This window comes from Antedon mediterranea, chromosome 10 (assembly GCF_964355755.1).
Source record: "Antedon mediterranea chromosome 10, ecAntMedi1.1, whole genome shotgun sequence".
NCBI lineage: Eukaryota > Metazoa > Echinodermata > Crinoidea > Comatulida > Antedonidae > Antedon > Antedon mediterranea.
In genome coordinates this window covers 6,901,028-6,925,879 of record NC_092679.1, presented here as the reverse complement: position 1 = coordinate 6,925,879, position 24,852 = coordinate 6,901,028, and the positions used below count along the sequence as shown (strand labels likewise).

The window sequence follows — 24,852 nt, the reverse complement described above, 5'->3', positions numbered from 1 at the left end:
GAGATACCGAATAGGATGTACCATTTATAGTTGTGTTTATAGTTTCTATAGACCCGGTCTAGATATACATGCCTACTCATGATGTGTGAACCAGGTGTTGGAATTGCTTTCTCTGCACGCCACCTACCACTAGATGTGAAAACTTAACAAACCGTAGCAGGATGACTTAATGACCTTGACTATTTTTACGCGCAGAAGAAGATATCCCTGGAAATTGATAACTTAGCATGCAAATACAATCATGACCCGCCCGGATTTCAGAGAAAATTAAACAAAAATCATGAGTAACAGTGAACTCGATCACCCAGTTAGTATAGAGACTAGATTACGTAAAAACTACGTCATTCGCCATATATTGACACACGTTCCCTGTTAATTGTAAGCCCATGGGACCACCAAAAGTGTCCTTCAAGCTAGCTCTAGCTGGATTCCCCAGAGGGCAACGCACAAGGGACAAGTAAGTAATTTGACCAATCGCGACACGATAAATCATTAACTGTTTGTCATTGGTCAATTCGTTTGTGTTGCGCTTACGTCATTGTGTTGCGTCCTACCGAGTGAGAACCAAGCTTCAATTCGCGAGCCCGTTTTTAACTGCATTCATTATCATTTTTGTATAATGCGCATGATCTCTCTAATGCTTGGTTCCCACTAGAGACGCAACAAAAGTAACGCAACATAAGTGATTTGACCAATCACACGAGATGGATTATTCGAACTGTCGCCTGTCATTGGTTAACTTTGTTTACATCCTTGCGTTACGTCATAGTGGAAACCAAGCTTTACGTGAATACCAGCGTCATTATGTAGGTCATTCAAATAATGAAACCCGTAGAGAGTGAATTCCATGATTGTCATTTGTAAGCCCTTTTATTCCTTGACCATTGTATTATTAACAGAAACATACATGACACATATTATGTTTACGTCACTTTAATTGACCTTTCAACAAAATATTTTTAGCGAAATATTCAACTCATCTGATATATTTCATTGTCATTGTCGAATACAACAGAGTGCACTGAAAAACAACCAATTGCATATTAATTAATAAAAAAATAAAATCAATGAAAGAAATCTTTTCACATAAAAGCAATACATTATTTTTACTGTTGATCGCCCGTAGTTTCTTGTATAAATAAACTGTGCACATATAGAGCTTAGTATTTATATTACAGTTATATACAGTTTGATTTTATTTGGCGCTCAGTGTAAAATACTATTAATTTATAAGTTTGTATACTATCGTATTTATTTAATTATAATACTGGTTTTCAACCATAAGAGCGCGGTATACATATTAGCTACCGTCTCTTGAATTAAAGTAGAAATAAATGTTTCTGGTGGGCGAAAAAGCGAAGAATCTATTCTTTTAGAAACGTCTAAATACACTTACGGTATAGTTAGTTCATAAACACAAGTTTAAAATCTTAGCTTGAATATTATTGATAATCACAGACAAATTTGATTACGATCAGGATGTTTACACCGAATATGTTTTTATACATATGCCAGAGAATATGCACGCAATACGCTAAAACCTCGGCTAACTTCAGAATGTGGTTGTCGCGTGTCGTCTGTTCAATCATACGAAACACATGTCTTGCCTATTGCCATAAATCAAAACCATTTTCACCGTTTCGGCATCGCAAATTTTGTTTATATTATGACGTATCACTATGTACTTTTGAACTATCGATATTTTGTATTATCCCTATGTTCATTATTGTACCTGTACCATCGCACATTACGACAGTGATTCCGCAAGGAATATTCGCAATTCTATGTTTATTTTGACAATAAGATGCGCACGGCAAGGGTATATTGTGCAAGAGATCACCCGACCTCATGTCAGCAAGAATGATGCATTTATTCTCGGTATCTGATGCCACGATTACATTCCCGGAAGACACAGCAATAGCGTCACAACCGCCCTCAAAGCCATGACGAAGATCAAATAGTCTTATTGCATTTCCATGCACATCCATCACCTGGATTCTACGATTCCCTGCGTCACATACTAAAAGCTCCTCTTTCGCATTCAAGCACACATCACTAGGCCATCTGAATTCACCAACGCCGGTTCCTTCATGGCCTATAACCCTCTTAGATCGACCGCCAGTAAGACAGAAGACATGAATGCAGTTTAGTGATTGATCACTCACAAAAACCTCACCAGAAGAACTGACAGTGAGCCCACTTGCTCGTGACACACCGTCTAGAATGACAGACTTTTGTAACTCCCATGATTGGTTATATATGTGTAACCTATAACCAATGTTTGTGGTCTTGCTAGTGGAGCAAATGAGGTAAATGCTTCCCTCACCGTCGGTAGTTGCCAAAGATTCTTCGAATCGCTTAGCATCAGTCGGTATGTTACGGACATGGGCCCCTTCCAGATTAAACTCAATAAACCGTTCATTTTCAATGTTGTCAAGGAGAAACAGTTTACAACCTATTCCGACAACGTCTGTTATTCGGCCAATACCTTTGATGTCCTTCAGGATTACCTGGTAGACTACCTTCGACGTCTGCTCCTCTATCAAACCATTCATGGAAGAAAATATCTGATAGCGACCCATCTGTGATGGCTTAAATAACATTTGCCGGCCACCCTCAATCATGCAGTCACTCATACACGGGACACGGATATCTTCGGGGCCAACACATATGGCATGCAGATCAAGTGTCTTGAGTCTAAAGTCTACAACTATTTCATCCTTGTCATTGACAAACAGAAAGACAAGCTCCATGACGTCACCGAGCTCAAGCCCTTCGATATTCCTCGTCCGGCTTCCAAGAGTCAGAACGTCTATGACTGCGATTGCTGGTTCCTTTGGACAATCTTGTAAGTTCACTGCCATTTTGAAGCCTCCTGGAATATGAGGTTTAAATTTCACAGAATAAGATCCATTTAGATTGTCAGTGACGTCAACAATCTTGACTAACGTTCCATCAGGCGCAGCTATGTTTGCCCGCAGGAGAAGTCCTCCCATTCTACATACGCCTCCAGCATGAGAAGGTCTAACTTTAATTGTGACGTCAAACCCTCGAAGAACGACTATAGGAACCTCGAAGCTAACTTTACCTGGTGTGATGTTCATAATAAGTTGTCCAATCTTAGCCGTTCCTAAGAGTTTTTTGATTTTATCAACCTCAAATGGGTTGATTTCATATTCGATATAATGCTTGGTATGCAACTCAGCTTTAAAGTCTTCCCTGATGATGGCGTCTAGGACTGGCTTCTCTGTTTTTCTTGCCAATTCCATATCAACATCATTAGACTTTATGATGGGTAGAAAATAATCGATTATATCTGAATGTCTTTTGCTCATTAATTTAGCTCTTTGTTCTTCGGCTTCGAGTTGTTGCATTGCCTGTTTCCTGAACATGTCAACTCGCAAAGTTTCTTCGTGCTCTAGTTTTGTCAACGCATCACGCAAGTCCTGATAGAGCGTTTCTATGGCAATGACTGCCTGATCTGCATTACTGTTAATAGCTTTCATGGCAGTCCTAATTTTACCCTGATATCTAGTCGCTGGCTGGTGCTTTTTTAACGCCACACTTACTATATCATCCAACTCTTTTCTATGTTCTGACGCAATGTGTGTGAGCGTTATGACGTCATGACCATCGCCTCTGTGACGTGTCTGGTGACATATTGAGCATATTGGCTCTTGGCATTTAATGCCTTTGCAAAAAAGCAATAATTCTGATTGAGGATGAAGTGAACAGAAAAATAGATTCTGGTTATCTCGGAATACGTGATCTGGACTGTGGACGACACTGTGCATTTCTCTGCAGTTTCCGCATTCTGTACATTCGTTACAAGACGACGATGAATTCGGGCTGCTTTGGCACGTTCGCTGATCGTTGTCACCATTCACGGGTGTTCTAACACCCTGATGATCATTTGACAGTCCATTTTGAGAATGATATTCGGAATGTCTTTGAGTGGTTCTCAGAATTGATTTTGAAATGTCAAATTTGTTTAAAGCAATCACAGATAAGGGTTCCAATTCTTGGTGGTGATTGTGTGAGCTCCTGGAATTCGTGACGATTGTTGTAGTGGAAGACATCTTCAGCTTATTATAAGAAGAGTGCGATCTAAAAGAAAAACAAAAAGAAACTTTATCCATTTAATTAATTAATTCAAATTTACAACAAAAGCTATAAATCAAGTTATAAAAACAGTGTGGACCATGATCTTGTGATGTCATAATCCTTATCATTTTGCTCGTAAAATGGAAGTTTTTAATTTTGTAGGGATCTGGTAGGCTTGAACATACGAGCTGCCGGTCGCAGAGTGCGACGTATTACACCGTAAGTTTTTTACATTCAATCAGAACTCAATTATGTAAATATCTGTCTAGTATAATTGTGGCTTCAATTAACAATTTTAGATTTATTCTACGTCAGTAACACCTTGAGGGCTCGCAAATGTACTATTAAATAAACATTATGCAGGCGCTGCAACTAGCTTTTGTTAATAAGGTACAAACGAGAAGGCAGCAAACATAAGACTTTCGTTGCGGTTCTGATTCTAGATAAATGAATAAATAATGTAAACGATATATTTTATACATTTGACACACCTTTCACCCCGTGTATAAATTTATATTTTCAACTTATGTTAAACATGTAAATATCTGCAAGTTGTATAAGATGTGATTGCGAATCCTTTTGTATTTTCTGAACAGGTGATTACTGTATCATTACTGTTACTGGACTGTAATTTTTTTCCCCGCATCATTGGCAAATTCTGTAATAAAATGTCACATATGCGTCACATTTGAAACCTGTATCATAGGTCATAAGTCTAACCCGACCTTAACATTAACACTATAAGGCGCACATGTGACACTGTATTACAGAATGTGTCTATGATACTCTCTTACCAGACAATGCCATATAGATACAGTATACTTAAACGTTTGAAATAATTGTGTTGTATTGATGCACAAGTACTTTAGACGTTTCTTTTCAATATCATTTCTTATAATGTGTTGAATAGCATGTTTAACTGAATTACGTTATAATTGAATTAAGCTAACTGCATTTAGATCTGAATTTACCTAGGATCCCTGACAGTTTATGGGAAAGTGTTTGACAGAATTAGTCCATTATCGATTCACAATTGAGTCCTGAGTTGAATATGGCTAAAAAGATGTGTTTAGTAATCATTATCTATCTAGTGATGCCTCGTAACGACAGGCTGAATACTAAAGCATTAGCCTATTCATTCTGATACCATTTTGAAGTTTGAAAAAATGGGAAATTATATATAGATAGTAATTACTGTGGATAAGGTGGAAAATAGAAGAGTCTCCACTCAACAGAGTTGAAAAGATTTGTAAAGCACCGAAATGATACAATGGAAAGTTATGTGAGAATCATAGGTTCGAGTCTTTCCTGTTTCCTGGAAGAAATATTTGGCATATCACTACCATATTTGGGCACATCACACTTTTTTTTGTCAAAATAGTTTGATAGTGTAAACAGAGCCTTATTACAAGTCTTTTGGGATACGGAGTTGTTATTTTTCATTAAAAAAATTACTTGAACCCGATGACCCTCGGATTGGTAGCCAAGCACCATAAACACCACCACCATAACTCCATTCACTACATGTATTATGTATTAACGTAAATGTGTCCGCGGTACTGATGTTGATAGAGTACCAAAATACCAAATAAAATTCATTGAACCTTTCTCTACGTTATAAGTCGCATAGTGTTTTATCGTGTAGTCAGGTTGTATTCGATTAGAAGGCATTTTCATAGTTCACAATTCTGTATTTCAGAATTTTAATTACGATAAGTCAGCGAGGCATGGAAGAAACCTACGGATATCGCATTAATTATGGCATTACCAAAGGGGGTTCATGAATATCCTGTCATTCAGAATGTGTATTAATAGTAAGGTATTTTACTAAAGGCTACAGAGATGGAGAGACGAAGGAGGGAGTGCGGGGGTGGGCTGTCATTAAGGGGTCCAAAAGGTTCTACTTTGTATACTGCAGTTTTCAATTCAATAAAACGCAAGGACGTAGACTCAACGCACGCGAGTTGACCAATGACAAGCGACTGTTCGTATAATCCATTGCTTGTGATTGCGTTGCTTTATGTCTATGCGGTGCGTTCCCAGTAGGAACCAATATTTAACGGTTAGGACCCCTGCTTTGGGATACCCCTATTCAGGATACACTTTACCGTCAAACGAACGACAAGAACTAAACACACGACCAAGCCCTTGGGTACCAAAAGTGTCCCCGTAACTGGTGTTGCTACACTGTATTCATTCAAAGTATTCGATAACATTTAATAGAAATGTGCCTTATTTGTCAACATTTTCTCCATGAAACAAAACCAGTAACAAACCTGCACTAATATTAAGTTAATGACTTCATTGTGTCAAAATTATCGTGCGACAAACTGGATAAATGAACTGACACGTGGTTTTACAATTTATTTTAACGTATACTTACGTCCAGAAGAAAAAAACAATTCAATATTATAAATTATTTGAAATAGGTCTATATAAAAAGAGCCATTTAAAGTTTCAACCAATAGGCCTAAGCTATGTAAAATCATTTACTGACACGTGATTTTACAATTTATTCCAACGTATACCTACGTCAGAAAACAAAATGTCAAATTTATAAATTATTTGAAAATAGGTCTATATAAAAAGAGCCATTTAAAGTTTAAACCAATAAGCCATGTAAACTCATTTACACACGACTCACGTATTCACGACCTGCTTTAAAAATCATAATTTTATTCATTTAGGGAAAAAGACATAAGTAGTATCCTATTATAACATGATTGATTCTAATATCCAAAATAGCTTACGTTATAATAAGCAGAATAGATAGTCTGTTAATTGCTAAAGGAATATTAAATATTGTAACGTATTTCAAATGTTAAATAAAGAGCTACGAGGAATTATTGCTATATTTGAAACTAAACCGTGTTTTGATTGATTGATATCAGTATAGGTATATAAATGATTTCTTTTACTGAACTATACATAGTCTTTTTCTAGTATTTAAAACTTCGGAGGTTTGCAAAAGCGAAGTGAAAGGAGTTATTAAATGATCATTTTAGTATACTAATGCACTTTGACCCCTCGAATTGATGATTCAAATCTTCTTACTCAGAATTCCATCAACGTTAAACAAAATATAACATTTAGGAGATTCTTAGAAGAGATATAGAATTGAGTTAATTTAAATTATAGCGTTGAAAGCAAAGATAAGCAGGCGAGAAAACACATTTTATGTCTGCTATGGATGCAAGAAGCGGTAAACAGTTAACACTAACAACATTAATTTATAGCGTAGGCCTACATTCATGTGGTAAACTCATATTAACGGCGCTTTAAATACTGTCATAAGATTATAGTTAAAATACAACTTTTGTGTGACGTGAAGAATTGCACAACCAATCACAAATCAGGAATGTTCGATTCAAATATATTCGTTAATATAATGGAAAACATGCTGCACGAGGGCGATATTCTCCACCACCCTGTACGAGTTGTACTAGGGGATGATGGGTAAGTAGGAGTAAGCATCACAAAGTGAGCTGATTAAGATGGCAAAACACGTGACCCACGTCTAACATTTACAGAAGAAGATGAATTACTAAAAACAAGTCGTGCAAAATCACACATTTTATAAATTGGACACATAAGCTAGAGGCTGAAGTGTTTATGAAATTGTTACAATCGCAATCTCTCAAGACTCGAGTTGAGTGACATTCTTCAAGCCTTTTATGTATTTTGTCATATTAATCAATGTTTATACTTATAAACCGTTCAATTATCGATAGTCACCAGTAGGTGTAAATTAGTCAACTTAAACAATATTGGTTGTATTACAAACAAGTAAATGCATTTTATGGTATTAGACCTAATAACTTGACTTGGACAGAGCAACGCAATCTACAACAGGAAACTGGGCTCGTCCTGCCAAGATAAGAACTCGTAACAACACTTTGATCTTAATATGTCTGGCTGCGACAAATCCAAGCAGTACTGTACGTGCTATGCACATATTCTCCGCGGCGCGCGGTGTCTGTTAAGGGGCACGGAATTGATCGTGCCGCATCCACAGATAAACCCTTTGATCTCACTGGAGCTCACTCAAGACCGGAAAATGTGGAGGATTGAAATAGTCGGCCCTAGAATAGGAATTATTATGTAGGCCTAGACCTAAAAAAATGAAGATTGTCCAATAATAGGCAGAACAGAAAATACAATGAAATTCAGACTCACGTGGTATACTCTTATGTTGTATCAATAGTTACCACAAGTAAAGCAATGTGATATTACAATAACAATATTATTATAGCAATAAAATAATAGATACGATAGTTATGATAATGATTTGATTATGTAGAAACAGCTGTTACTGAACGTAAACAAAATTACGTTAACTACTTATTAGTCTTTAATAATTGAAGCCAAAAGGAAAATACATTTTTTTAAAGTAACCAAATATTTAATAGTAAACAAAAGACAAAAGAAGTGTGATGTGCCCAAATATGGTAGTGACATTACATCATCAAGTCCTGCTAATTTAGTTTCCATCATGTTGCGCATTTTAACTGTAAACATTTTCAGATCGAATTTCTCTCTTTTAAGTTCACTAATGCACTAAAAGCTGCATTTACAATAATAATTATTTTTCAAAATATAAATTTGAATTGATAGCAATGGTTTGGTTTAATACATTATTGTCAGGTATTTCCATCCTATCTCTAGGTTATTTATTGTTATGAGATTGTCTTTTAATCTTCGTGGATTTACGTTTTACATTGAACATTAATTCAAAATCCATCAATTCAGTTACCTTAAAAGGTCGATCGGCCAAGCTTGTATGTGGACTTCTCGCTGCCTACGATATTTCGTCAGGTAAAAGTATTACGCGTGCATTGTGTTCACACACGGCTTTCGTAAACGCGCGTCAACATTCTGTCTCTCTTGAGTACGGTTCACACTGGTGATCAATAAATGATTGTCAGTTCTTCATCATCATACAGTAATACAGTAATTATTGTATGTTTATGTTATATCATGGATGTATAAAAATAGATAATATGATTATAAGTATGTATCTGTTTTCTTTATTTTTTTATTGGTGATAAAAAAACAAATAGATAAAGATATTATTGAGTAAAGGTACTTTCATTACGGCTATTAAAATGAAAATGTGTGGTGTTTATAGTATTCTAACACAAATAAAGGTTAGTTCAGCGACGTACGACGCAATAAGTTACGGATGGTTTTCCTTATTATTATATAGCCTCAGGGAATATAACTTTGCCAATACATTATAAACATAAGAGGTTGAACCAAGACATAGCTGTTAGGTAAGTAAAAATGCATCATCAAATACGTTTTGATGACAGCATGTGTACTTGAAATTAAATTGAAGTCTATAAAAATGTATCATCAGTTTCAATAGTCGATTCGATTATGATGACAAATAATACAAAGTGATAATTCATTGTTCATTTTATTAAAAAATTCTCTGTAAAACATTTCGATGCGCATACTGAATTTGTCACTCAGGTGTGACCGGGTGGATTGGAGAGTGGGGGTGGGTGGGTGTGTGTGTGTAAGTAGTGGTGGCACAATATTGTAGCAGACACTGGCTGTGGTATATGCCCTACACATAGAAATTGGCATCTGTTGTGCTCCACGAATCCACTTTCGTATGAGGTAATTTTATGCTAAAGCTTTACCGAAATAATGTCCACATGCTTTCAGTAAACAATATCGTGTTTGTTCACATGTTAACACAAACAAAATATTCCACCATTTTGTATTCGCACAACTAGGCCTAACATTTGGAACAAATATTATGCACAAATGTAATCTGAATCACAATAGACTAGAATTCGACTAAAATGTTGCATGCCATTATAGTCTGCTATTCATTGCTTTACGCCTGAGGGTCACACAATTTATTCTATCCATACTTTTAATATTCGTAAAACTACCAAATAAGGCAGAGACATTTAAAAGAGGATGTAAATGGCCCAAGCACGGCTGTTGCTTTAGGCATCAATGCATGTAATCTGTATACTTTTCATAATAGATAGTTGACGGAGAAGGGATGATGACAAGAGACAGTTAATGAGCGGTAGGATATGTAAACGGCGGATGAACAATACATTTAAGAGAAGATATGGGTAAGATCGAGGGTTAAACATTATAAATGCGCAGGATATAAGATTGGGGGTTGAACATTATAAATGTGCAGGATATAAAACCGGGGGCGGGGGGTGAACATTATAAATGTGCAGGTATAATGATAAGATCGGGGGTTGAACATTATAAATGTGCAGCACATACAACCGGGGGGGGGGGGGGTGAACATTATAAATGTGCAGGTATAATGATAAGATCGGGGGTTGAACATTATAAATGTGCAGCATATAAAACCGGGGGGGGGGGTGAACATTATAAATGTGCAGGTATAATGATAAGATCGGGGGTTGAACATTATAAATGTGTGATATATAATTAGGCCTACTTAATTTAAAAAGAAATGGATACGCCTAAGCAATTTATAGGAATTTAAATCATCATACTATCCTATTTTATTTTGGAACACCTTACCGGACCTCAATCTGTAGTTGATTCACAAACAATTTTATCATTTAAAATCAGCCTTTCGAATTATTTTAAGCACATTTAGTGAATTTTTATTTCTTTTACTGTTTTTCTGTATCAATTTAAGATACCGTATAGTTTAAAGGGAGTGGGGGCGCTTAGTTAGCCACTAACCTTAACGGATATGTGACTATCTGGCTTCTCCGGGAGACTTGTTTCCGAATTGTGATAAAAAAAAAATAACTGAAAGGGGATATGTCTTCCAGTAATAATAAATGCTGAAATAATTAATAATGCAAAAGCTGAAAGAAAGATGAGAAAATGCACACTTTATAACAGAATGTAACACATTATTAATACATAATTAATAAGGGTAACATTTCTATTAATATTATACATAAACAATTTTGTACGAGTTGTTGTTGTGTGGCTTTGGTTTGCTGGATCTCAAAACAAAATGAGCAAAAAGCTTACACTTACAGCTAGAAAAATGTGTAGAGCTTTCGAGCAACACTCAAAATAAATAAATAGGATTTACAATATAAACAGAAACATAAATAAGCAAACCTCATACTGTATGTCATAAGTAATGTATATAAAAGGTACAATTAATCTGTTTTGGATCAAGACGAATAACAGATTCATTGAACATCTCAACCTTACTCATAGACGTACGTGAAACCAGGCTATGATCATTCTGAGCTGTTTCTAATGTGAGTCGCTTCGCTTAATATCTACAAATATTAAAGATCAAGTTGCATGTAATTTTCTCTAAATGTCAAACATTAAGGCAGCTCTAAATGAAGAATAACCAAATCATCAGATTACATGGAACTCAAATAACAGATAAATTACCATAATATATTATTGACATACAGTACTTTAGAAATTATCATAAAGATAGAAATAGAAATTCAAATTTTTTTTTTTTTTTACATCTTCGTTTTGTCATCTGTTTAGATGTATTGGTGTATTGTCTGTTTTACTCAGGATTGTATCTACAAATATATGGCAATATTATTTTGTCTAGTGACAATTCAGTACGAATTCTCTTTCCTGGTTTTAGGGTTGTGGTAAATAAAGTCACATGTTATGCAGTTCTATAAAACAAGCGCAGATACACGGCCGAGAATCCGATACAAGCATATTAGCCAATAGGCTACTCAACGCCAAAGTGCATAGCGAGGCCGGGATCGTCAGAGTTTTAACATGAATTAAGCCTATAAAACAAATGTAACGGTGATCATGTGAACATGTTTTCCACTTGAACGCAACGTAATGACGTACGCGCAACGTAAGTGAGTTGACCAATCACAAGCGACAGTTCGGATGATCCATCACGTCATCGTGACGATGCGCTTAGTCGTTGTTTGCGTTGTAGAAACCAAGCTTTTACGTGCGAATCAAGTATTGCATAGTCAGAGAATGTGTTGAATCGATGCAAGACAACATACCTCTGTTTCTTCAATACAATTCACATTCAATTTATGGTTGTTTCGCATTTACTTTTTTGGTAACAAAATTATTCAGCTTCCTTCAATTTATGACCTATTTATTCATTATTTATATTCATCACATTTCTTTGCATGATTCATCAAGCGTACAGAATGGGGTCCCCTGCGTACTAGTGTAAATTGAAGCTACGCGCCTAATAGCCAATAAACCTAATTAGTGAACATTACTAGCTACCACACTAATAAAAAAATATTGTGTTAATTAAACTAAGTCCGAATTCAAATTCGTTGTATCTAATATGGCAGTATAGCCTAACTAATGGACTGTTGCTGATAACTATCCTATACTGTACTTTGTAAACATTATTATTGAATTGTGAGGCATATTGTTACGTGAGCTTTTCACAACTTGTTCACAACTAAGCTTGCTTTTGGACGCAGTACAATGACGTAGGCATAACGCAAGTGAGTTGACCAATCAAAAGCATGGTAAAAAGTACGCATGTGACCTAACTATCAAAGATTATATACTTTATTTTAGATTTCTTATTTCGCACGTAAGGTACATTTAGCTATTTTCAGATTCAAATAGCAATGATTATATTTATTGTGGTACAATTTTATGTAAATAAAAATGCAATCGTGCGCTTTTCTTTTTGCCGGCCCTTAAGTTATTCAAATACTGGACTACGGTATCATTGTAGCAAAGAGCATTTATGAGTTTGTATCGTTGCATATATGAGATAAGTAACGAACATTATGCCTTTACTTGCCTGCATACAATGTAAAAAAGGTGAAGAATTTTGTTTTAATATCTGATCATACAGATATGAATTATTATATTACTATACTGGTAAAAATTCATACCGTACTTAAGGTCAAAACATCACATGCGCACAGCGCCGCGCAGTACACATGAGCACAGCGCCGCACCATACCATGTGATCATTAAATTAATTGACAAATCTATTGTGCTAAACTGATAATTCATTGAAAATTCTAATCTGAAATGCGTGTGTATATGTCAAATAGTATACATGCTAGTCGCAGTGTGAATCGACGGGGTATTCTATAAATGACGCATGTCCGATGGTCAACTGAGACGGGAACGTGGACGGTCAAGTGGTCAAAGATCGGCAATCTTAATGCTGACCAAATGACTAACAATTCATTCTATAAAGCTCTGTCTACACTATCAAACTAGTTTACTCAAATATGGTAGTAATATGATTAAATATGATAGTGATATGACATCATCATGTCCATATATGGCCACATCACATTTTTTGTCACATAAAAGTGTAATAGTGTAGACAGAGCTTTAGCTATATACGAATTCTCTAAAAACGAATGAATAGGAGTGTACCGTCAATTTTCTTTTATAAGCTATTAGAAAAACAAGAATCAGGCAGAAATCAACGAAAAAGGTACATTCAGTAATCTGTCATTATTTATAAAGATTAATAGTAACTATGAAGGAATAATTCGTCTACAGATGCATTGCGACAAATAAAACTAAACAAATGTCTCTGTACTTCTAATAACCTATTAGTGTTCTGAGATGTGTTTATCTTGATAAGAGGAAAAGCGCGTACAGAAAATGTTGTTATACAAACCAAGAGATTAATGATAAATTGTACTAACATTTATTATCATCGTAATTTTTGTATATGCCTATATATACATATCATTCGTATTCAGTACGGTAGTCATCAAGGAAGTGTTCTCCCCCTCATCATCATCATGTCATATATATATATATATATATATATACACAAGAGGAAAAGAACATATATATATATATATATATACAGAAGAGGAAAAGAACATATATATATATATATCATTTTATAGGATATTGATCAATTCTCACCCAATATTCCTATCACGCTATCACATTATTCTTATCATCAAATCAATCAAAATCACTCCCCTAAGACTTTATATTTATAAAATGAGTGACGTTCAATGTGTGTGCATCTTGTTCTACTCATTACGGTACATGTTTGTAACTTAATCTCTGTCTACACTACAAGAAAAGTGTAATGTGCCCAAATATGGTAGTGATATGCCCAAATATGGTTGTGATATGACATCATCATTTCCATATAGATAGGGACACATCACATTTTTTGTCACATAAAGTTTGATAGTGTAAAAAGAGCTTTAGGATTTTTTTTTAATCGCACCCGTTTCTCTTTAGTATCTCCACATATGACGTTATTATTCCTGTGTCATCGTTTTATACATGTCACAGTTTCAGGTCACATGTGCTCCTGTATTAAGGGTTAAATTAGGCTCACGGGATCCTATCCCACAGTAGTCACACATGACACATCGTAACACTGTATTATACAATTTGCCTCTTACTGTACCTTTTATAGAACAAATTGACTGTATACTTTATCATACAAAATACTGATTATTGCCTAAATTACCATTACCTGTTTAATTTCAATTGTGTAGGCTTAATTTGTCTTCTACTACCAAACTTGTCATGCATTTATATAAACAAGTAACGTTTAGTTTAATGACGTCATACAAATTTAACATATAACTGTTATTGAAATACGCGTTTTAGTCACATAGACCGATACGTGCTACCAAAAGGGGCCATAAATTATAATTACCAATTTGCATATAGGCCTACACTAAAACTTATCATAATTGGACCATAATGTTAACTATATATACTGTAGGCCAAAGTAACATTTTAGCAATATAATAATGTTTATTTATATAAAATGCATTGTTTTGTGTTTCTAAACATACATTGATATTATTTAAAAAGGTTGAGATAGGTAACATTATGTATGTACTATACTACTTACATTTATGCCGAATTTCCGTTTTCTGTGACATATAGTACGCTCATGTAAAAAGCAATATTAGTTTCATTCTATAAATACCGAACCATCGAGACAGATTATGATAATCAGTAGCATCGTCTTCTTTTATACTATTTCTAGAGATGAAAATTTATCCTCTAAGACGGGCGATGACTTTAGACATTATTATTAACGTTATCATTTACTTGAACTCATACATACCTCAGAACATGTGCTTTAAATCCTATAGCCACATACATCAGCTTCTGTAAGAGCTTGTGTCGGCATTAGCACTATGATGTGCATGCTCTTTTAGTCACTCAACTCAATGTATCGTCTGCTAGTAGATGTATTAATACATTATGGCTTCTTATTATGCAAATCGAATGTGGTGGCGCACTTAAAAAAAGACTGTATTACAAAGTATGTTTTATATTACTAAGTACATCAATTTTTAATGCTAACATTTTTTTTCTTTTAAATCACATTTGACATTTTAATTATCTTAGCTTTATGAGCGTCATTCCCGGAATTTCCACTGTTTTTTTCGGTTTCTTTCTTCTAGAGTATGTAGAATACAATGTAAATGTATGTTTTCTCTCAATTGTTATATATATTTTCACGCTGCTGCTCTAGCCCGCTACGTCACAAGAGATGACTCATTTATAAGCTGAAAGCAAGCAGCAGTTATAGTACTAGAGGCTGACGTTTTTGCTAATTTGTAAACTAAATTATAATTTATAGATCCCAGCTGCTGGACCCAAAAAACTATGGGAAAAGAGAGTCTATGAGGGTTTGGATTCTCGCCCTTTGATTGGTTGACGCAAATCAACAGACTGGAATAAATTTTCTCACTTGAAGCAAAGAATATATATCACTCTTTGCTTGAAGTAATGTTGTCTCTAGAGGGTATTCAGTTGTATGAGGTCATGAGGTCACACACACACAGCACATTAAAGTTTAAAATTGACCATTTTTAAATGGGCATGTGATTCATAATTAAAGAACTATCTTTGATTTGTATGTATTTGTGGGAATAAAAGACATCTTTTTAATAATTAATCATAAATATATCTGAAGAAAAAACAATGATTAATTTTAAAATGTCGAGCAGCGTTTTTTGGAAGAAATATTTCTTGTTTAAATTGTTAATTTCATACGCATCCAACAGCTAGTAACTCGCAAATTCCAAGATGGATAAACTATTTAATAATTTATCATGCTTATAAACTAAGTCTCATTTATGGCTTAGGAAGTGGACTTGAAAGAGTCGTGAGTTACAACCCTGAAACTACTTAAGGATTGAACCCCGGACTATGAGATTGGCAGGCAAGCACGTTAACCACCAAGCTACAGCTCCACTATATGTGTATTTCATATTAACTGTGTTGTAAGGAAATATAATAATGTTATCACACAGAATACTATGAATTTTCAAAAAACTTTCAATATGAATTTATACAAATTATTTATTCAACACACACTTTCCACATTACTATTATTAATATTTTTTCACTTCATATAAAATTAATATCTACAAATTCAAAGTGCCGGTGAAATATCTGTACAAGTTAATATTTATGCTGTTTTTTATACAATTTAAATTGAAATGGTGTATCTAAAATCCAAGTAAAACACAGTGCTTAAAAATGGAACAGGAAATCTATTTTTGCAACCACATAATGCTATAATATGCAATAAAAGTTCATATTCTATTAGGTCATCTTTCTGCTACATCAATGAACGGTGTTAGTTTGGTGATTTGACCCATTGCTTTTGTTCGGCCTTCTCGCAGGAACAGCCGTGAGCCAACTCGTAAATACTCGGGATGTTTAAAAAAAAGGAATTTTACTGTCGCCTTCTCGTTTGTTTTCAAAGTTTCCTGTAATATTGAAAAAAAAATTATTAATCGTTTTGGCCCGTATTCATGAAACTTTAGTCTTGGATTATCTCTGGATTTAGTCCTGGACTATTTTGAAATGGTATTCATGAAAGGGGACTAACTTTAGTCCTGGACTAAACCTGGACTAAAACCAGCAAAAGATAGTCCACCAGAATAGCTAAAAAAAAAAATGGCGGCCTGAGGTAAGGTAGGTTACAAGTGTGACAACTTTAAAACCATATTTAAGAAACAAAATATTATTGTTTTTGTGAACAACAAAATGAACACTAAGTATACACCTATACTATTAAAGGGACACTTAACACTATGGCCACATGTAAAATGTACATGGGAGAATAACCTGCAACTTGCAGTCTACTGGGCTGAATTGCGCACAGTTGTGGATGACACATACCACAACTTTCTACTCCCCTAAGGATCCCTTCATGTCCAGTGCTGCCACCTAACGGTGCCTGTTCGTCTGTCCATACTGACAGAGGCTGATTGGACCATTGGTAACCCCCTACTCGTCTCGAAAGATGTACTAGGTTCTTTAAAGTGCACACGAGCTAGTTGTGTACACTGGACCTGCAGTTTTAAGTCCTTATCCGAGAAGATTTGTTTTACCGGCACCAGAACAATGGTCGAAGGTGTCCCGTTAATAGGTGTCGCTGTGATAATTTACCTTGTCCATATGTACAATGGTAGCTGTTTGACACACATTACTAATGTGTATAGTGGCTTGAAATCCACAGCTTATTGTTGTAGTGTGATAGAGGAGGAGAATCTCAGCTTCAAATTCCATACAAGCAAATGGCTCCAAATCAGCCTTCAACAGAACAAGACCCTGAAAATAGTTTTAAACAAAATTAGGAAATACTATTATTTTATGTGTACTGTAAATGATAACATGTGACTAAAGCTGTCTACACTATCAAACTAGTTTGAGAAAAAAAGTGTGATGTGCCCAAATATGGTAGAAATATGACATCATCATGTCCATATATGGGCACATCACATTTTTTTTGTCACATAAAGTTTGATGGTGCTTTGCACTATCAAACTAGTTTGACAAAAAAATTGTGATATGCCCAAATATGGTAGTGATAAACTTAATGGTAGTTATATATATGGGCACATTAGATTGGGCTGCAGTTCAACAGTGCACATTAAACTTTATAGAAAAATGTGCTTTTATTTAAATATTATTGTTTAAAAACTTATTCTCTGTAAAATCAAATTGATTAACAATCGTACCTTTCTTAAAACTGATCTATCGATTTCTTTAAGAGATAAGGAGGCAGCTTGGCCTGGCCTAACGATGCGACATGGTGATCTGTTGCGGTGTATACTAGTTATCTCAACCATTTTGAAATTGCCATTTTCAGAAGGACCTAGTAGTAGTTCATCATGCTCTCTCACAATGCCCCTGTAAAAGTTAACATGTTTAGAGTAACTCTAATGTTCAAAATTGTGTAATATTTAATTATTAGATGTTTAAAGCTCTGTCTACACTATCAAACTAGTTTGAAAAAAAAAGTGTTATTGCCCAAATATGGTAGTGATATGCTTAAATATGGTAGTGATATGGCATCATCATGTCCATATATGGGCACATGACATAAAGATTGATATTGTAGACAGAGCTTAAAAGTTAAATAGAAAATAAACATATTATTTTGGCCTCTCAAGATAAACTTTAAACGTTATTTACATAATATTATAGTATTTTGCTCTTGAGACTCGTTCATCTGCTGTTCCTAAATAATAGTTTGCTTGTTTCTTGTATTGAGATTGATAAAGAAGTTTAATGTTTATAGTACCTTAATAGCGAGCCTCCAACAACCGTACCTACATGTGGTACATTAAATACCTCATCTATCTGAAAAGAGAATAAAAAACAGCTTAAACATAATATCTTTGGATATTTATTATCAGTATAATGGAATCAACTTATGGTACACTTACTTGGAATTCTGCATGCTCTTGTATAAGTTTCTCTTGTTCGTGTGTTGTGTGCAGTGGAGGAACAACATGGAGGAACTTCTTTAGCATATCAAGGTTTTCTCCAGTAACACTGGACACTTGGAATATTGGACATATACTGAAATTAAACAATTTGGTTCATTAAATTGCGCTTATTTGAGGACCAACATGTAGACGTAGCTCTGTCTACACTATCAAACTAGTTTGATAAAAAAGTTTGATATACCCAAATATGGTAGTGATATGCCCAGTATAATTGCTATTCACCTCTACCAAAAACTGGATTGAAAAAAAATTATTTACATGAAAAAAATTTAATTCAAAGCAAAAAATACTAATACTACTACTAATTGTCTGTCAGACAATGGTGTTTGGTTAAAATTAACTGTTTCTTTTGTCCTTTTATAAGTGGAATAATTATTTTTAAAAAAATGTAAATAACTTTATTAAAACTGCAAAATGACTTATTTAAAGTCTGATTTTATTAATCTTCATTTTTTTGGGGGACAATACATCTTTAAAGAAGAGATCACATGATCATATTGTACCTACCTTCCTTGATTGAAATTGACAGCTGCAGTAACAGCATCATCAATGCACTGGACATCATATGGCACTTTCTTGCAACCAAGTCCTGTTAGTAGCCGATGAAGCTGCGTCATGCAACGTAGCAACATGGAATTTGAACACATGTCAATTTTGGTAACAACGACAAAGATTGGTACATGTAATGCCATGGCAACGCCCAAGTGTTCTTTGGTTGTTCCAGCTAAGAATAAAATGTTCGAATCAATATTAATAAACAACAAAAACTTATTTATAAATGAAATAATTATTTTTGTGAATAACGTAATTAAAACTACAAAATGGCCTATGCAAAGTCTGATTTAATTAATCTTCATTTTTCATGATTTTAGGGAGGCAATACATCTTTAAACATCTGACAAAAAATGTGATGTGCCTATATATGGAGACAATGACATCATATCACTACCATATTTTGGCAAATCACTACCATATTTGCGCACATTACACTTTTTTTTGTCAAACTAATTTGATAGTGTAGACGAAGCTTTAGTCAACTTACCAATACCAGTGTTTGCACTTATTACAAGCATTGCAAAATCTGGTGAATATCCTGTAAGACCACATATAGTTGTTTTGATGTATTTCTGGTGGCCAGCTAGATCAATCAACGTTATTAACTTACTAGCATTGGAACATATCTCCTCTGCAGTTAAACATCCTTTCTGAGTGTCACCACTGGTAATCACCTAAAAAAAACCCAAAAAATCAAAGTGAGCCCCAAATAGGAAAAATTGGATGTATCACTGACAAACGGTTACCTTAATGTTAATCCAGAGTTTTGATAGGTAATTTGAAGGGGGTAATAGACTACAGGTATGTTACAATATGCTTAAGCGTGATTTCCACTAGAATGCAGCGACGCATCTACGCAAAGTTTGATTTCATGCAACAACGCAAGGACACTGGAAAACATAGTACAGCGCATAGCCAAGTACGCAGGGTGAACCAAGCCAAAATCTACGGCAACTAACATTGACGTGCAACAAGCAGGAGAAAAACACAATTATTGGAAGGAAATTTTGTTACGTTGCGTCTTCCTCTAATTGGAAATATGTTTCCATACGTGTTTGATCCAAACAAAGATGGGGTAACAATGTTCAGCGCTTAGAGGTTTCACATTAGGCGCTATATAAATCCAGGATATTATTATTATTATTGATTGAAATAAAAGAAACAAATTTAAAGACCTCTCCCTCGCTGTTGAAGCCCAGCATCTCATGACTAATACTGGATGTTCTTCCTGATTGGATTTCATGCAAGTGTCGGAATAAGTTAAGCCTAGCTCGCCCTCGACCATTATCCAGTTCTCCCTGAGTCAACACACCCAGCAGTGTGCTTTTTCCTCCATCCACATTACCAAGAACAGCAAGTTTTAGATCAATAAACTAAACAAATAATACAAGTGTGTGTTACAAATTTAATTAATTGTTGTCCTATTTTTTTCTATTTTTTAAATAATCTTTTGTGTCTTTAATTAATATTTCCACTTCAAACCAATCTTTCACAACTCTATGAATAATGGGCCTTGTATTGTCACTAAAATAAACAAAGTTTTCAGACAAAATAACAAAAACTGTCTAAAGTGTTTCAAAGTACAGTACTGTAATTATCTCTAATAATAATAATATAAATATATATATTACCGGCTGATCATCAGGAACCTTACGAACCAACACTTCACATGCCGTTTTCTTGTCAACTTGACAATCGCTAACAACTCGTTGACGTAAAATGGTAATTGTAGCTCCAAGTCTATAAAATAAAATTCAACATTTAGCGCACAAATATCATTTAGAAGTTTCAGTATGCTATAATGTTCTGATAATTTGATTTAAAACGAATTTAATTTGTGAGTTGCGCCCCTCGATCCTTTTTTTTTTTTTTTTTTAAATTGTAATCACTTATTTTAATGTTATCATGAAATGCAATTCAGCTTGGGACGCATGCGTCCCTATATGCTGCTATATTTTATGAATTTTGTTTTTGTAAATTTGTTGTTTTCATTTTTGAATAAAGATATACCAGTCAATAAATCAATAAAAAAACTTTACTTTAGGTCATATAGTATTACCAGTACCAGTCCTCTCTGTAGCCTATGTCACAGAACTTACTTTTGAGCCATTCTACGTAGTGTATGAAGAGATGCTTGGAGGTCAACGTCATTCAATCCCGCCAACAGGCCACTGTCCTCCACTCCAATTTCATAGATTGCTTCTCCATGGCCCTCTCGCAGCCTCCATTTCATTTGTGTAACAAGATGCTCAAATCGGCAGGCAGATGGATTGATGAGTTTTAACTATACAAAAAAAAACACACATTTATTCTATATTGTACAAGTACATTTTGGGTGGAGAATTTGTCTTTAATAAAAATGAATTGAGAAGTTTCTGTAAAAATATAACTAATCGGATGACAATACGCTGGTATAACAAGGGGCAGATCCAGGCCTAGTGCTTGACAGCTAAAATAAATTGTACTACTTTTTGATATCATTACTATTTTAATATTATATGCTAGCGCTCCCCCGTTAAACAAAAATTCTGCATCCATTCATCCAAAATAATATTATTATTAATTACTTTTTATTATTAAGTACAAGACTGCAACACGTCACCTACCTTATATTCAATATTTCCTTCTTCCACCTAAAAATTAAGAATACTTTTGTATTAACAAGAATTCTATAACTAAAAACTGTCCTGGATGAAATTTCGATCGATAGTATTGTGAAGTAATAATACTAATAATATATATAGAGAGGGCTTATTTTATATAACATCCTATCAATAATAACAATGTAACGTTTGCAAAACAATACTAGCTAGGCCCAGAAATCTGTGTGGCAGTTAACCATCCGCCTCTATAGTAGGCTAGTACAGCAAGAAGGGCCTACCAACCTCGGGCGGTAAATTATCCATCCTGCTGTCATCAGCTGAGCCCGCCGTCAAGGTTTCAACCGCCGATTTACTTTCCAAGTCTAATTTCTGTTTATCAACCTCCATTTTCAGGAGTAGGCACTGATCTAGTTAGTCAACAAAAACACCAATTCATCAGAATAATTATAACAGTTGCAACACCATCATTTTATGGCATTTCTTTATGACAGATTGCCAACTATTACACCAGCCAAACGTAATCTCCCCGCACCAAAACAACACAGGCAACAACAATAAAAACAATATAATGTCAAAGGTCAATGATAAGGTTTCTGGAAAGGGCGCCACCAATGATGCCTAATTACAAAAACTATCAAATGCGTGCGTTTTCCGACTTAAATTTATTTTTATTTCCTCAACCCAATGTGTTTAAACATAGACATAGGCATATAAAGTTTATTCGTCAAAAATGAATTTTTTGAAATTTGGTTCTTCTAGGCCTAGGCGGCAACGATAAATACATTTATACATTTAAAATAGGCCTACTTAGCTATTATAGCCCATGGCATGCATGTACATATACATAATTGTACACTTGAAATCCCAATCTACAATTAACATATTTAAAAAAAGGTTATTTAAAAAAGAGATATTGTTCCTCAAAAATAAAATGAATATTATTTGATTAAAAATAAAATCAGTAATTTTTTATTAGGCCATTTTGTAGTTTAAGTTAAAATCACTTCCGGAAAAACCCAGGAATAGTATTACTTTTCCCTTATAAAAAGCGTTCGTAAATAAACAGTTAGGCCTAAAAAAAACAAACGGGCGGCGGGCAGTCAAGACTTTTTTTGCGTTAGATAAAGGTTGCAGGTAAATAATTTAGTTTTGATCAATTTTGGGTCAAAGTGATAACTATGTGGCGTTAAAATGGCATATTCAAACACATCTTGTTTTAAAATTATATTTCCTGGGGGAAAATATATTAATTTAATAATAATTCCAAAGGCAAATTACTGAAAAAAATGACAATGCTGTGGGTATCAGTGGCTGGATCTCAATGGAGATACAAAAATAAAAAGCGAAAAGCTAAATCAAAACGATAAAGTAAACAGCCAGAAAAATAATAATATATTAATAATTAATATAAATATCTTTAAAATAAAATAAAGAAAATGATAATCTTTTTTATGATGTCATATCAAAATCTGACTATTTCACTTCATTTTACTTCCTCTCTGTAAATTGAAAACAATCTCACATGCTTGATATATTCTTTTCTTTAGACAATTCATGTATTTAAAGAATTTTATGGTATAAAAAAATAATAACTTTTTCCTCCTCAACACACTCATTGCACATGCGTATAATTCGGAATGTAAAGCACCCACAATGCTCTCGTCAACAGCCATCTTTCTTCTTCCTGATTGTCATTCTTTCGGTGCGATAGAAGCACCCAAATGTAGGAAAAAAGTTGTTTAACTTTGTTAATTGCAACGTAATATCTAAAAGGATGATATGGTGTACTTGAAAATAAATGACAATACTGTGTTCTAATGTGAAATTAATAGGAAGCATTCATTTACTTGCACGGAACAACTAAACATTGAGGATACCCTACGCATCGTCGGCTGCGTACACATCCTTTCGGAAGTTCGGACCCCGAAGCACCACCGCACATCTGTCTGCTGAGAGTAGACGGTTGAACGAGTTCAGAAGTTTCACTTTTTTGTTTATTGATTGTTGACGTTCGATAACTTATTTATTTTTGTAAAAAGGGAAGATTTATTTGTACAATTTGTATTATAATGTATTATATAAATGGAAAGTGTTACAGTTCTTAGTTTGCAAGAACCGTTCGTCTAATTAAAGGGAGTGGCAATCACAAAGTGTCGATATCTTTTAGGCCCTTTTTTGTCACCTTTTTTACCACCATATAGCAGCACTTGCTTAAGCCTAGCAGAGGCCTAGGCCTTGCTGCAATGACTCAATTTCTGAGAAGATAGGAACAACCTTATTTATATCATTTTGAAATCTGTGACTTGATTATGAATTGCTGCCAAAACTGAGGATAATAATGGATGCAGATAGCAGGTTAAAAACATTAGAAAAACTTTACACAGGTGGGGTGCAGACCAGTCATGGTCAGGCGGTCAGCACAGAAACACTTCTGGACATTTTTGTACTACTTTTTACAGAATGTAGTAATTCAACTCTTCGCAGGGAGAAGTCCATTGCAGACTTTGTCATTTGGGGTAAGTTTTGTATTTGTAGGCCTTCCATACACGTAAACCTGCATCCATCAGAATATAACTTGACAATCTTTTTTGCATGTACCGACCTACAGTAGTGCCGCTATCTTTGATCGCTACTGGGAGGACGTAGGTCTTCTTTCTTGTTTCTTGTCAACGAAGTACAAAGTCTGACTGAAAGTGCAGTTTAGTGCCAGCCATCATATCAGTAGGGTAGGGCCTCTAGCCTATATACTAAGTATCATCACGATCACTTGAAGTTTTTTTAAAAAGTTTTATTTAAAAATGTTATGCATGTTAATTGTTATGTTGTACATAAAGTAAATATCTATGACATTATTTGCCCGATAAGACTACACA

General features: G+C 34.6%; 3 protein-coding genes across 3 annotated transcripts in view; 1 reads left to right on the top strand and 2 right to left on the bottom strand.

The window, feature by feature from the left end:
* Positions 1 to 917: 917 nt before the first annotated feature.
* LOC140059804 (uncharacterized) lies at positions 918 to 15,369 on the bottom strand. The gene is made up of 2 exons (XM_072105727.1): positions 15,131 to 15,369; positions 918 to 4,107 (listed from the first exon to the last, which is right to left on the bottom strand). The coding sequence occupies exons 1-2, from the start codon at positions 15,166 to 15,168 to the stop codon at positions 1,665 to 1,667; spliced, it is 2,481 nt and encodes an 826-aa protein (XP_071961828.1). The 5' UTR covers positions 15,169 to 15,369; the 3' UTR covers positions 918 to 1,664.
* Positions 15,370 to 16,363: 994 nt separating this feature from the next.
* LOC140059806 (GTP-binding protein 2-like) lies at positions 16,364 to 22,512 on the bottom strand. The gene is made up of 12 exons (XM_072105731.1): positions 22,262 to 22,512; positions 21,983 to 22,009; positions 21,476 to 21,660; positions 21,008 to 21,116; positions 20,552 to 20,749; positions 19,864 to 20,050; positions 19,329 to 19,545; positions 18,759 to 18,894; positions 18,614 to 18,672; positions 18,048 to 18,219; positions 17,476 to 17,637; positions 16,364 to 16,790 (listed from the first exon to the last, which is right to left on the bottom strand). The coding sequence occupies exons 1-12, from the start codon at positions 22,364 to 22,366 to the stop codon at positions 16,629 to 16,631; spliced, it is 1,719 nt and encodes a 572-aa protein (XP_071961832.1). The 5' UTR covers positions 22,367 to 22,512; the 3' UTR covers positions 16,364 to 16,628.
* A 1,145-nt stretch (positions 22,513 to 23,657) lies between these two features.
* The window catches only part of LOC140059801 (serine/threonine-protein kinase MRCK alpha-like), a 37,556-nt gene continuing 36,361 nt past the window's right edge, over positions 23,658 to 24,852 (top strand). Inside the window, exon 1 of the mRNA XM_072105725.1 lies at positions 23,658 to 24,495. Coding sequence (XP_071961826.1) covers positions 24,318 to 24,495 — 178 coding nt within the window. The 5' untranslated portion in view covers positions 23,658 to 24,317. The remainder of the gene's footprint in view (positions 24,496 to 24,852) is intronic.